This window comes from Parasteatoda tepidariorum, chromosome 4 (assembly GCF_043381705.1).
Source record: "Parasteatoda tepidariorum isolate YZ-2023 chromosome 4, CAS_Ptep_4.0, whole genome shotgun sequence".
NCBI lineage: Eukaryota > Metazoa > Arthropoda > Arachnida > Araneae > Theridiidae > Parasteatoda > Parasteatoda tepidariorum.
Window position 1 is genome coordinate 85,816,379 of NC_092207.1, and position 13,489 is coordinate 85,829,867.

Here is a 13,489-nt window from a genome sequence, read left to right on the forward strand (position 1 = left end):
CTCTTCGCTTTTTTATTTTCTGGTATGGCAACGTTCCTAAAGATTAGAACTGAACTGAATACGATTACAATTGTTATTGTTTTTGTGTTTGTGAATTTGGTCATAAGAAAATAATATATTTTATATTTCGTTTTCGTGCAAATTTATTTCTGATTATAAATGTTATTTATTCTTTAACTTTATTATTCGGGATTGGAATTCAATCTCTTCAGAAAAGAGCTCTGAAATTTATAACATTTTCGGTGCATCTTCTGCCAGTACCAAGTAATTAAAATAGATAGTCAAAATAATGTTTTCATCTTTTAAAAATTCTCAGTACCTTAAAAAATTTAAACTAGAGAAAATGCATTCTATAATAATATTTTTTTCAATTTATGAAATTATAATAAACGATTTTTAAATAATAAACAAGGGATTACATTTTCCTAAAAGATGCTAAAAAATTTTTCACGACTGCCTAGAATTTAATCTGTATTAAACGTACGTTATAGTACTTTTTTTTATTTACAAGCTAAAGTAAATTATACCGATCAGTGGAAATAGAGGTGACAGTTTCTTAATCTTTAGTTTTTGAAGTGTCTCATTATCAAAAATTCCAAACCCAATCATATATCTATGAAACATTTGGTTCGGATATTTTTGTGTCGGTAAAATTTGCGCGAATTATAAGCGTCAAAGGGTTTTTGTACTTAAAAAATGGTTTGCTTGTGATTGGGTAAGAGTTGAACCCTTTAAGTTGCTCTCTCTCTCTCAGATTTTTTTTTTTTTTCGTTTCTTGTGTTGTTGTCTGGTTATATTATCAGCTGGTTATAAAATTAGGTAACTTTTTGATGCATAGTAAGATAAGGAATCATTCCTATACATGTGAGTCTGGTAAATACCCATATTTATAAATGCGTATTTACTCTTTTAAAGCATGTAACTATTGTTTGTCTTGCTTATAGTGCTGGAAATAATATAGCTTATTTAATTTTTAAAAATAAACATTGAAATTTAAAATATATCAATTCCAGAATAAAAAACATTTCAAGAAACTATAAATACCCAGTCGAGGAGCTGCATTGTCACAATAAAAAGTAAAGTATTAAGGTTTGCATTGCTTAGTATCACAAAATAGACTTTATGTTAAGTGAAGGTTGAGCACTTTTCAGGAAAAAATCTTTTTTTATTTTTACGAAGAGAATGGTATTAACTGGATAAAATAAAATTAAAAAATGTTTGGGTACAGACAATGTGTTTAAAGTTTCTTAAATTTGTTCATTTCTATTCTATAAATTGAGCATAGCTATATTTGCTATTTTTTACTGTATAATAAAAATATGTATAGTTTTTGGTAAGTTGGGCTCAAGGAATATATGGTAATTATATATTATGTGTAAATATAAAATGAAAGTTTAAAGTGGTCTACATGGATTTGTGACTTTTTTGCTTGCGCCTAGCTAACCGAAAAGTACAAAATATGTGTTCTTTTGTATGTCTTATTAACTTATATAATTCATTTTTGTGAACTTTTTTAATAGATATCTCATCGAAGAACCATTTTTACAGAACTGTAGAAATATAAAATATGGCGTCTACCAGTGTAAGAGTTTGATACTTTTATCTATCTTATTTATTTTTTTATTTGTGTAATTATTTCATTTCTAATTTTTTTTCATGATAAATTGATTCATAATATTTAATAGTGAATGTGAAGAGAAATTTTTAAATCTGGACAAAGCTCAAAATACATATTTATGAAAATGGACACAGCTTTAAATCCGTGTTTCCAAAAATAGTCAGCAAAAATGCACCTTTTTAGTTGTCAATCTAAATTTAATAACCAAACATGGAGTTACATCGTTACTTTTCCTTACTTACTCAAATACTAAGCATAATCATTACAGGGCAAAGTCCCACATTTTGGGGTCATGTCTACATATATCATCGATGTAATTTTTTGAGACTATGTCTTTCCATAAAGATAACTGTTGACTTTTGATATCTATTTAAGGAAGACTTATTTAATAAAATGTATTTTGTGTTTTATGCAAATGAGCAATGTCACTTTAAGAAGGTATCAAGCTTCATTAGTTTATTTTTTTTAAACAAAATTAAAAAATACTCATAAAGGAAATTTGAAAAGATAAATCAAATGCTTTGTTCATTTTCGTAAATGTATGTTTCAATATGTGTCTATTTTTTAAACTCGCATTTTGAGCTTTTTTCATTTTTATATACATGCAAATAAAAACCTCACTGACGAGCGATAACCTTAAATTAATTATTAGTTTTCATTAATTTTCTTTTGCTGAAAGATTTGAATTTTCAACCATAAAAATATATTCCCCATAATATTACTAAAAAGTAAAATAAAAAGTTTGAGCTTTAAAATGTTTATTTCATTTTTTACATGTTTTTCTATATCTCAAAACTATTTGGACAAATTAAAAAGCTTTTGTATACAATTATTAAATTTGTTCATTTGAAATGAAATTCCTGGGAGTCATGAAATTTGAAGAATTTTTTATTAATATTTATAACTTCTTAGTAATGTTCAAAAATTTTTATATTGTAATATTTAAAATATTTTATATTATTTTATACTATGTCTTTTTAAGTGACAAAGTACAAAATTTAAAAAATATTTGCAGAATAGGTCTTAAAGAATGAAACTTTAAAAATGTGACTTTTTTATTAAATTAATTGCATAATTGTAGCTATTAGCGCTTGATCAGAAAAAATTGTTGTTTTTTTACTATTAAACGAAGCACTGTATTTCTGAAAGGAAAAAAAAAGGCAACATTTCTCATATTTCATTTGTTATGTATTAATTATTTTAATTTTTTTTATTTAATTGAAAAAAATTTTTTATGAAATTATATCTAAAATTTTTTTATTTAATTGAAAATTTTTTTTTATGAAATTATATCTACAATTTTTGTTATCTTTTTCCTTATTTTTTTATTTCTTCTATTCCCCGAATTGGTTCCTTACAATTTCTAAAGTTCTTGACTTAGAGAACTATGAAATTGCAACTGCAAATATTGTACAATTTATTTAAAGCAATTAAATTTAATTTGAATATAATTTTTTAAATGTAATAGTTTTTTAATTCATTTAGTAATAATATTCATATTTAAATTCCTTTTAAATATTCTTTTTTAAAAATATCACAAAAAAAATTCTATCTTAGTTTTAGTTATATTATTTTAAAAACATGAGTATCAATATTGGTTAATTTTTTTTTTTCTCTGAAATATTAGACACTAAAATTTGTTTAACATCTATTGTTTTACAATATGATGATTACAATATTTTCAATCTTTATTGATGTTTTATAAAATTATTCTAAAATCAATTTGTTTTTAATTTTTAGAGACCTGATGATTACCGAAGGAAGTGGGATAGAGAGGAATATGAAAAATTAGCCCAAGAAAAACTAGAGGAAGATGAATTTGATTTTGATTGGAAATCAGATAAACAGCCTCCTGTTCGTCGAGAATTCTTAAAACCAAGAGATTATAGGGTGTGTGCATTTCCTTTGTTACTTAAGCATATAATTGCTATTGTTTTGCTATCACATTATTTGTATCTATAAAAATTCAAAATTAATCCTTTGTGTTATTTTACCACATTATTAGTTTTTTTTATATAATCGTTGTTGAACAGCCAATCCAATTTTTGGGCTTACGGCTACTAATGTTCAACTACGTAGCCTTGTAATTTTGAACCCTATCCAGAAAATAAGGCAACTCCTGGATCAAGTATTATAAGAAATTTGCCTTCGTGGAGGACTTTTTTGATGGGACTAACCCTCATTTGTGTTTCATGGAGAGGAAGACCATGAGAACCTCCCACGGTTAGCTTGACAGCAAAGGGACTCTAACCCATGATCTGTCTACCACTGAGGATATTTCATGTCAGCAATGTGGTTGATGCAGGCGGGATGCAGAATTCATATCAACCAGCCATTGCTGGGTTTCGGACATGGTTCACCTCATTGGAAGGCGAACACTCTATCCCCTGAGCCATTGCGGCTCACATTATTAGTTTATAAAATTAAAGTGACGATTAAGAACATATCTTATGTGTTTAAATTTTTTTTTTTTTAACTATGTCTTATCTTTTGCAATTTTACTCCTTATATTAAAATATCAATAATATTTATTTTGGATCTTACTGCAACTACTGTATCATGTGGGAAATTTTGTTCAAAGTTTTCTTTTGTGTTCAAAATTGACAATCAAAGAGTTAATGTTATAATCTTATTATTCTCAGTATTTAATATCTTACTTCTGTCACAATTTGTTTTTGAAAGAATTAATGACAAAAAATTTTTTTTCTTGATTTACATAATTTTATTGTTTAGTTTTTATGTTCTAATCTAGTTGTAAATCTAATGTATCCTAAATAGCTTATTTAATATATATTTATTTTCGCTTAGGTTGATTTAGAATCAAAGCTTGGAAAAACAACTGTAATTACAAAGACAACTCCTGCTTCTCAAACTGGAGGGTATAAAATTTGTTTTCCTTTCTTATTTCCAGCTTAATTCTTGTTTTCTTATTTAAAATGTTTTAAGTATTGGATGTTATCAAATGATGAGTATTGCTAATAGTTTTGCAGATAAATTCCCCCCCCCCTTTGATATGGTTACTACATTTTCTGACCATTTATCAAAACATAAGCTATTTAATCGTTTTTAAGTTTCTGAATAACATTTTCAGAAACTTAAAATTTATTCTTATTTCAATTTTGTTAAAATATTGTTGAAATATGCNTTTTGACATTTTCGACATTTTTGACAGTGAGGTTTTTGACGTGACGGTTTATACCATGGTTTAAACCGTCAAAAACCTGCCAACCCTGTGAATAACATTTTCAGAAACATAAAATTTATTCTTATTTCAATTTTGTTAAAATATTGTTGAAATATGCAATCATATCAGCTCAAAAGCAAACAACTCTCAAATTAGATTGAGTGAACAGAGGCTGTGACAAATGAAGCAAACACAACCTACAGTTTAATACAACTACCTGTCAACAAAGAATAATTTTAATTATTCAAACATTCCTCACCAGGTCTCCATATCTTTCTACATGTGAATGAAATAGCTGCTGTGAGGAAAAATAGTTATTTTAAGGTTCTTTATGGAAAAAAAAATTAGTAAAAATTATATTCTTTGGACTGGAAAACTTCTACTGATTTGGAGAAAATGAAATCTTAAAAATTGCTGGACCAACAATGAATACGCATCATGTCATGAAACCTCTGAAAATTCGCTTAATTTTATAAAATTAACCATGAGAATTCAAAAAGTCAACTTAAAAATATATAAAAAAAATTCTAATTTAAAGGTTATAAGCTATTAAAAATTGAACAAGTCCTAATCAGAGTAGGGTTAGATGTAATTTCACTGATGATGCATTCACTATTTCTGTGATATTTTTTCAATTCTCCAGTTCTTAGCTCTCATCAAATAACTATTGATTTGCAATTCATAGAATGTATACATTGATTCATAGAAATTATTAGAACAAGCTAATTGCCTTGAAATACAATGTTGTAGTTGCTAATAAATATGAAATTATTTAGGTTAAAAAAAATTTGATAACTAACTCTAATTCATTGTACATAGATGAAAAATAAAGTTTCGTGAACTTGCTGTAAAATTCTGACAAAGTCTATTAGACTTAACCTCTCGACTGTTTTTTCCGAATCCATTGCTGTTCTATAGCATATTCTACTAACTTTCATAAAGTATTTTATAACTAATAAAAGAAAGGTTACTGCCCTGGTGAGCATTGCAAAGCTGGTACCTTTGGAAAGCCATATGAGAAAGGGCAACATTTTTTTATTAAAGGCCTCTTAACTGTATAACAAAATTGTGTAATATTAATCATCAAAGGCATTCAAATCGTCTTTCTTGTCAAGTATGCTTATTTTTTAATATCTTATAATTTTGAATAACTTTGGTTTTCCCTTTATTTATAGATATTACTGCAATGTCTGTGACTGTGTTGTGAAGGATTCTATAAATTTCTTAGATCATATAAATGGAAAAAAACGTAAGGAGCATAATTTCTTATTTAAGCATCATTTTAATTCAAAATATTTTTTATCTTTGTCAAGTGTGTTTGTTACTTCTAAAAATCAAGTAGCAAATATAGTACTACCATTACAATTTATTTTAATATTTAATAAAATCTTGAAGCCAAATATAAATATAATTTCTGAATTGAGTGTAATTTAATCAGTTATTATTTCAGAATAACAAAGTTAATTAGACATTTAAATTTATTTTGAGCATTAATTGTACAGACCTAAGCTTCAATCAATTCTTTAATTTTCAAACCACTTTGTCAGATTGATAAAAAAAAAAGTTTCTCTACCAAACACTATTTTTTTTCTTTGAATTGCCTAAAGTTAGACTTAGTTAAATATTAAAAATATGCATATAATTGTACCTCAAACTTATGTTCAGTTTAATCTTTTAATGCTATTAATAAACTGGAAGATTTTTGGAAACTTTTATTTTCTTCCTTGCCCAACATTTCTAACTATCTAGTCTTTTTAATTTAGTAAATGTCTTTTTCAATTATTTTTTTCTGGCATAATTATTCTTACTTGAGGTAGAATGATTTTATGGTAAGGGTGATTTACAGACTCTGTAAATTTCACAAGGTCTTCTTCTCACGAAAAAAAAAACACCATCCATCAGTTGAAAAATGAATTATTTCATATTTTTCCTTGAGATCCATATTAGATACAGTTATTAACATCTCTCCAGAATGGACACTGTTTAAACAGGGTACCAAATAAAATCCAATTTGTTGCCGCAAAACTGAGTTTGTGAAGCATCATGTGTGTTCACATTTTCAGTTGCAGCTATGTCCTACAAAAACTATGCAATTATTAGGATCTATCGAGAATTCGCAAAATTTATAAAGAATAAATATAATTTTTATGTCCCATTTTACAGTATTTTCCTTTTACAAATTGCAGAGTGAAGCTGTACATTTGATTTGCCTATTTATTTTTTACAAAAAATTTTCACTAATGCTGTATATTGACATTTGTATTAAAAACCTTGCCTGTTTTTGAAAAATAAGAGACTATTTTATATGCTTTTTTTTTACATATTATAATTTTTATACCAATCTGTTATATGCATCATTGTTATTTATCCATAAATTTTTTTCACAATTATTCTAGGTAACATTTACAACACTATCAAATCTATAAGTGTTAAATTTAGCTATTGAGTATTTAAAAGTAATTATAATCATGCAAGAAATTCAACAATTAAGTTGTATTAAAATATCTTTGCATTTAGATCAGAGAAATCTTGGCATGTCAATGCGAGTAGAAAGATCAACTCTTGATCAAGTAAAGCAAAGAATGGAAATGAATAAAAGAAAGAGAGAAGAAAAACAAAAAGAATATGATTTTGAACAGAGACTTCAAGAATTAAAGGATGAGGTAAATATTTTTTTGTGTATTCATTTTTGCACTGAAAATTTTGTATAAAAATCTGTTTTACCAAGGTAGGCACAAACAATTCCTGCTTCAACTAATTGTGTTACTCTTTCTAAATCTATTCATCTGTACAGGGGATTATATAATTACTGGGCGAAGAAAAAGTAAAAAATATTTTTGTTTGGAGAAAGTTGAGAATTTTTGCTTGCAATCTTGCTGTAACCAACTAATTGTTGCTCTTTTTGTACCTATATACCTGTGAATTATTATTTTTACTATAATAAAAATTCCATTTTATAGGAAAACTTTATTTAAATATATAAAAAAACATATCAAAATACATTTATTGGTCATTCATAAATGACAATTCTGAAATAACTTATATATTAAATAAATTAAAAATTTCAAGAAAAATAGCTTATTTTTCCTTTTTTTTTTTTTAGGAAGAAAAATTGAGAGAATATCGAAGAGAAAAAAGGAAGGAGAAGAAAAGAAAAGCTACTGAATCAACTGATGACTATGGTGATCCAGACATGGCCGCAATTATGGGATTCTCTGGCTTTTGTTCTTCCAAGAAATAGTACATATTTTTTATCAAGTCCCAATATGATGTAAATATTTTAGTTCATACTCTACATTGCTCTTATGTATCATATTAATAAAAAAAAGTTGTAATAAATTGGAGAGCTTTTCTATGACAGAATTCATCAATATAGCAATTGATATTTAAATTAGCTGGTCCACAACTCTCTCTTGCATTTTAATCTTCATTAAGCACATCATTGAAAAGACCAGATGCCTAAATATGAAAAACAAAATACATTTTATAAGTATTACTGAAACAAATTTAGAATATTTCAAATATTTTTCTTAGTGAGCAATATTATTCTTAATTAGTATTTACCGCAGCATGTTCTTTTCAAAAGAACTTAAAAAATACGTTTATTATTGATTTTTTAAAAAAAAGTAGCCTCATGTGAAAAACCTAAATCTCAAGATGCCTATTTTATATTTAAGAAAAACTGCCCAAATAATTAACGTTCTAACCGCTTTTCATGATTTTGCTATTAATTAATGATACAAAAATTATTTTCATGTGAGACAAAAATTAAATATAGTATTCAACATTTTATATAAACTAAATTTTGTGTTTTGAAATAATAGTCTTCTAGACATTCCCTCTCTGAAATGTTTTAAGACAGGGTTTAAAAAAAAAATGAAATTCCTTTTTTTAATGCCTTGAACAGTTCCCTCATATTATGAATCTATTTTTACTTATGAGAGGTACAACTACTACGCCTGATTGATTGAATGGAGAATTTAGTGGCAGACATGTCAGAAGCAGCTATACAAGCAAATAATCTTTTTACAACAAAATCACTTGGCGTTATAAATCATAAATTTTATTGTAGCGAAGCACCTTAGAATCAGTATTGTAATGCTAGAAAACTTTACCCAGAATACAAGTTTCCTCACTTGGGGGCAGGGTTCGTGATTTTTTTGATTTTTTTAAAAAAAATCAAAAGAATCAGATTTTTTTGATTTTTATTCAAATACGCTGTAAGAACTTTTATTTATGATTAAAAAAAAATTATAAATGTTTAATCAAATTAACTTAATATTAAAACTATATTGTAACAATATTTTAGAAGCTCTAACTAAAATAATTTTTCATTATAATACATGGCTTTGAATGCATAGCAACCATTTTGAAACAAATGCATGATTAAAATTTAAAGACTAGATGAAATAGAGAATTTAAAGAATACTTCAGGGGTCTGTTTGGGTTTTTCTGAGAGGTACCTATTTTGTGAAAATTAAAAATTATATTAAAAAATCAACACAAATATAGTAAAAGTATGGATTTATTGTTTCTTACGAGACACAAAAATAAAATTTTAAGAAAAAGTATTTTGTGTGATTATTCTATCATTTTTCCTAAAGTTGAATTTGTAAAGGTACCGGCTTGGACAGACCCCTGTGCTTTAACTATTAAAACAAAGTTTCAGTTAGCAAACCATAACTTTAATTTAAAATTGTGATTTCTTTTTTTTTCTCTTGATTTTTAAAATGACAAAATAAATGTAGCAGACTGTGTTTATAAATGTAGTCATTCATCAAAAAATAAATAAATATTTAATCTATATATTTTTATATTAAAATATTCATTTTTAATTCTATATCAAAATAGATAAGTTAAGCTAAAAAAAAATTAGAAAATCTATGTATTCATTGGAATTTTTTTTCACAAAATTTCTTTATAGAAAATCAGATAATGTCAAAGATACTGTAAACATATTATGAGAAAAAAATACCAGTTAATAACCCTACTGCATCAAATAGACTTCGAAAGAGTTTGAAAGGGAAGAATGACACTATATTAGGAAAAAAAAAATCTGAATTCATCAGCCCTTTTTTTTTCTTTTTCTGTTTTTGGCATATTAGGGTAATTTCTTTTTAATATAACCTCAAGCTTCAGAAATATACATTTTCCACCAATAAAATATGATGTAGATTTTAATTCACGCTTTTTCATTCAAAAGGTAGAATTATAATTAACATTATTTGTATTATTTTTTGAAAAAATTCATGTAAATCTGTACTTTCAATCTCAAGAATCAAAAGATTTTTAAAAATGTAATTTCAAATGTGTTGGAATTTAACACACACCAAGAAAGTAATTTTGTTAACTAAAATTAATTAATGCAGCAATTTATTTAAATTAAATTTTAATACTAAGAAAAGAAAATAATAAAAGTATCTAAAATTTAAAACACTGTTTTTTAACTTTTAAAATCAATATATATAGATAAAAAAAAATAGTTGATTTAAATCAATGATTTTTTTAAAAAAATCATTTGATTTAAATCATGATTTAAATCATGATTTAAATCAACGAACCCTGCTTGGGGGGAGTTAAAATCTAAAATTGTGAGAGATAATGTTTGATCAAATCATCTGAAGTTATTGAAGTATTTTTTTAGTAAGTTTCCTCATTTTTATTTATTGTTACCTCTATAATTTTTCTCACTATTTACTGAAGATCAATTCTTAATATTTTAACTTTGCTTATTTATTTTTACTTATTCTTACTTAAAATGAATTTATAAAGGAAGTTATATATTTAAGTTGGTTGGTTGGTGTTGTGTCCATATATATTTAAGTATTATTTATTAATAAAATTTTTTTCACTTTGTGGATTTCTATTTCTAAAAACAGCTATAAAGGATTAAAATATCATAACTTCTCTTTAAAAATAGAAATATCAAGCCCTACGGGTGAAAAAATTGTCTTAATCTAGCACAATTGCTTTCAAACTCAATACATTTACAAAATTAGCTTTAAATTTGTTAGTATTGGGTGCTGATAATACTAAAATGTTTTTAATAAAAAAATATAGTTAGCCTAAAAAATAAAGATTACTAATATGTTTATTCAAGTTTTTTTTAACTATTTTTCGCATCACTTAATAACAATCTTCCAGCTCCACTACACTTATGTACAAGATCGTAGAACATGTTTTTACTTTGCTTTTACAAGATTATAGTGTATATTTGTGAATGTGGTAAACCTCCCAACTGAACGAAAACTTTCACTTCCGAGAATCTCATAATTTTGAATTTACAACTTGTTAAGGTTTAAGAAACGATTATTTGAAAGCAAAGGATTAAATGAAATGAACAAACTTACTTCAAAACAGCAAACAGTTTCGTCTTTTTCAAAATCATCTGAAGAGATGGAAAATAAATCGTCTTCTTTCATCAAGAATTTTCCATCATCTGATTTGATCTGACACATGTCTTGGTCAATATTACAAATTTCTCCAGTAGTATTTGTTTTTCGAACAGTATCATTTTGAAAAAGATGTTTTAAATATTTTATGTATTCTTCTTTTGGGCTGAGTTGCTTTATTGTTTCATTATTTTTTAACTGATTTGTACTGTTCCTCTCTGATTGAGAACCATTTGCAAAAAAGTCTTTGCTGAATAAAGCCTCGTCTTCATTTGCTGAATTATAAAAAAATGTTGATTGTTTTTCTTTCAAAACAGATACATTTTGTTTTTTGTTGCTCGTATGTTTTTTATTTGAATCTGAGACGTTCTTGCGTTTTCTTGAGCTGTATTGTTGTTTAGGGTAATATTTTGAATCCGAATTGTCTTGTTCCATTTTACTTATATCTTCTCTGGAGTCATCTTGATTATCTGAAATTGATATATTCTCTTCTAAATCATCTTGTACTCTGCGAGTATTTCTCAAGATCAATGAAAAACTTTCAATTTTGTTTCTATTTTTAGTTGCTTTTTTTGCAATGTCCACTTTCTTGGAAGCTTTTTTCTCTCGAACTGATGTTTCTGAAGTTGAATTTAAATTCTTTGTTGCTTTACAGTTGGATGTTATAACTTGTTTTGTTGTCCTGCTGAAAATTTTTTTATTCAGTGGAGTGTTTTCTTCAATTGACTTTAAATTATTTCTCTTGATGTCATCATTTGTCTTTTTTATATATCTACTTCTTTTCTTTGTTAAATTAAGCTTTTTGCCAGAAGTATGAATAGTTGTTGAAAGTATTGAATAACTGTATTCTGTATCTTGTATATCAACATCACTAGTTTCTGACCAGTTGCAAAAAGAACCATTCTAAAATGTTAAAAGTAAGAATTATCAAACCAGTTGCTGTTATTGGATCGTCAGATTTATATTGCATATGCAATTTAGAAGAATTTTGAATAATTTTTGAAAAGTTTTAGTTATTTTAAAGTAGTTTGTTATTTGATTAAAGTTTTCCAAGTCTCACTTTCTTTTTTTCAGTTTCAATATTTAAAATTTTTTTTTTACAAATATCTATACAACAGTTGAAAAAAAAGAGGACAATGTTAAATCAAGTGATATTATTATTATTGAATTCGGAGGGTAACAAAAATGTAATCAAATATTTTTAAACTTGCAAATAGCTCTTTATCCTAAAACCCTGATAGCATACATTCAATTTCATATTAATATGTATAATTATAAATCTTAATGCAAGAATGAATAATTTGTTATGAATAATTAGTAAATGAAAAAAAATGTTCTTTTAAAATGATATAAATGAATCACTTGATGAAATAAAAAAAATCATCTCATTTGTAGAGATTCAAAACAGGCTAAGAAATAAATGCTAAAGAGGACAGCTGTATTGTTTCATTTTGATGTTATTGAGCTATTTATGCCATTGAACAGTACAGCTAATTCCTAGATTCTTCTATCACTGAAAAACTATTGTTTAGTGACAAACTCTAAAAAATTTACTTGTAAAAGCTTTAAAGTTGAGTTGCCCTTTTGCATTCATACCTCGTTTGCACTGCACAGTTGAGTGGACTTAAGCATGACATCCAGACTCAAATGTCATTCACAAGTAAGTACTACTTTGAAGGGAAACCAACTGGTCAGTGCAAATAAAGTATGAGACTCACATGATGATGAAATCAGTTGCATTCTCCAATCCGTCTTTGATACAGGGATAAATCAAGGCTATAAAATAAATTGAGCATTCAATAAACTAGAAGTACTCTACTGACTTATTGTCATGCAACCTTTCCCTGCCATCAGACATGTTGCTGTCAATTACTATGGAAACGGGCTATTCAATTTTATGATAGGTGAGATGGGGAGTAAACTTCCAGGAACAGAGAAAACGTGTATTGATTAAAGATAAGGATGTGAATATATATTTTTATTGTAATACTGATTTATTTTTAAATATTAGTACTTTCCTTCAATAGTTTTGTTTCATTAAGTAGATCTATTCCTGCAAATGGGAAAATTTACTTCCTGTTTCAATAAAGACCATTATTAACTGAATGGGATAGCCTGGTTGGTTGGTTGGTCGTTGGGCCCATGTTCAAAATACCCGTTGGTTGAACACTCGTGTAAGTAAATGGTGACTGGTGCACTTTAAATCTGTCGGGTCTCAAAGTCCTCCGTGTTCCCATAACAAATCAATACTTCTGGGGTTACTGAATTGGAGATGGATCGTTCTCTTCTTCAACT

General features: G+C 26.4%; 2 protein-coding genes across 10 annotated transcripts in view; one reads left to right on the forward strand and one right to left on the reverse strand.

The window, feature by feature from the left end:
- On the forward strand, positions 1-8,141 carry LOC107439489 (zinc finger matrin-type protein 2). Of its 3 annotated transcripts, none has more exons than XM_071180144.1 (7): positions 1-86; positions 1,521-1,582; positions 3,359-3,508; positions 4,427-4,497; positions 5,978-6,051; positions 7,320-7,465; positions 7,906-8,141. In XM_071180144.1, the coding sequence occupies exons 2-7, from the start codon at positions 1,568-1,570 to the stop codon at positions 8,041-8,043; spliced, it is 594 nt and encodes a 197-aa protein (XP_071036245.1). In that variant the 5' UTR covers positions 1-86; positions 1,521-1,567; the 3' UTR covers positions 8,044-8,141. The 3 variants fall into 3 exon arrangements, with proteins under 3 accessions (XP_071036245.1, XP_042898330.1, XP_071036246.1); XM_043042396.2 differs by having other exon boundaries at positions 41-264; XM_071180145.1 differs by lacking the exon at positions 1-86 and adding an exon at positions 594-715.
- LOC107439483 (putative uncharacterized protein DDB_G0282129) overlaps positions 8,100-13,489 on the reverse strand; it is a 23,684-nt gene continuing 18,294 nt past the window's right edge. For all 7 annotated transcript variants that reach the window (XM_071180140.1, XM_043042392.2, XM_071180142.1 and 4 more), the window contains 2 exons: positions 11,153-12,097; positions 8,100-8,261 (listed from right to left, as the gene is read on the reverse strand). In XM_071180140.1, the coding sequence (XP_071036241.1) occupies positions 8,223-8,261; positions 11,153-12,097 (984 nt within the window). In that variant the 3' untranslated portion in view covers positions 8,100-8,222. The remainder of the gene's footprint in view (positions 8,262-11,152; positions 12,098-13,489) is intronic.

Bases quoted from the DNA above. Each gene is read 5' to 3' on its own strand.
- LOC107439489 (XM_071180144.1), top strand. The intron at 4,498-5,977 runs GTATAAAATTTG...CTTTATTTATAG, and splicing joins CCTGCTTCTCAAACTGGAGG to ATATTACTGCAATGTCTGTG. The intron at 7,466-7,905 runs GTAAATATTTTT...TTTTTTTTTTAG, and splicing joins TTCAAGAATTAAAGGATGAG to GAAGAAAAATTGAGAGAATA.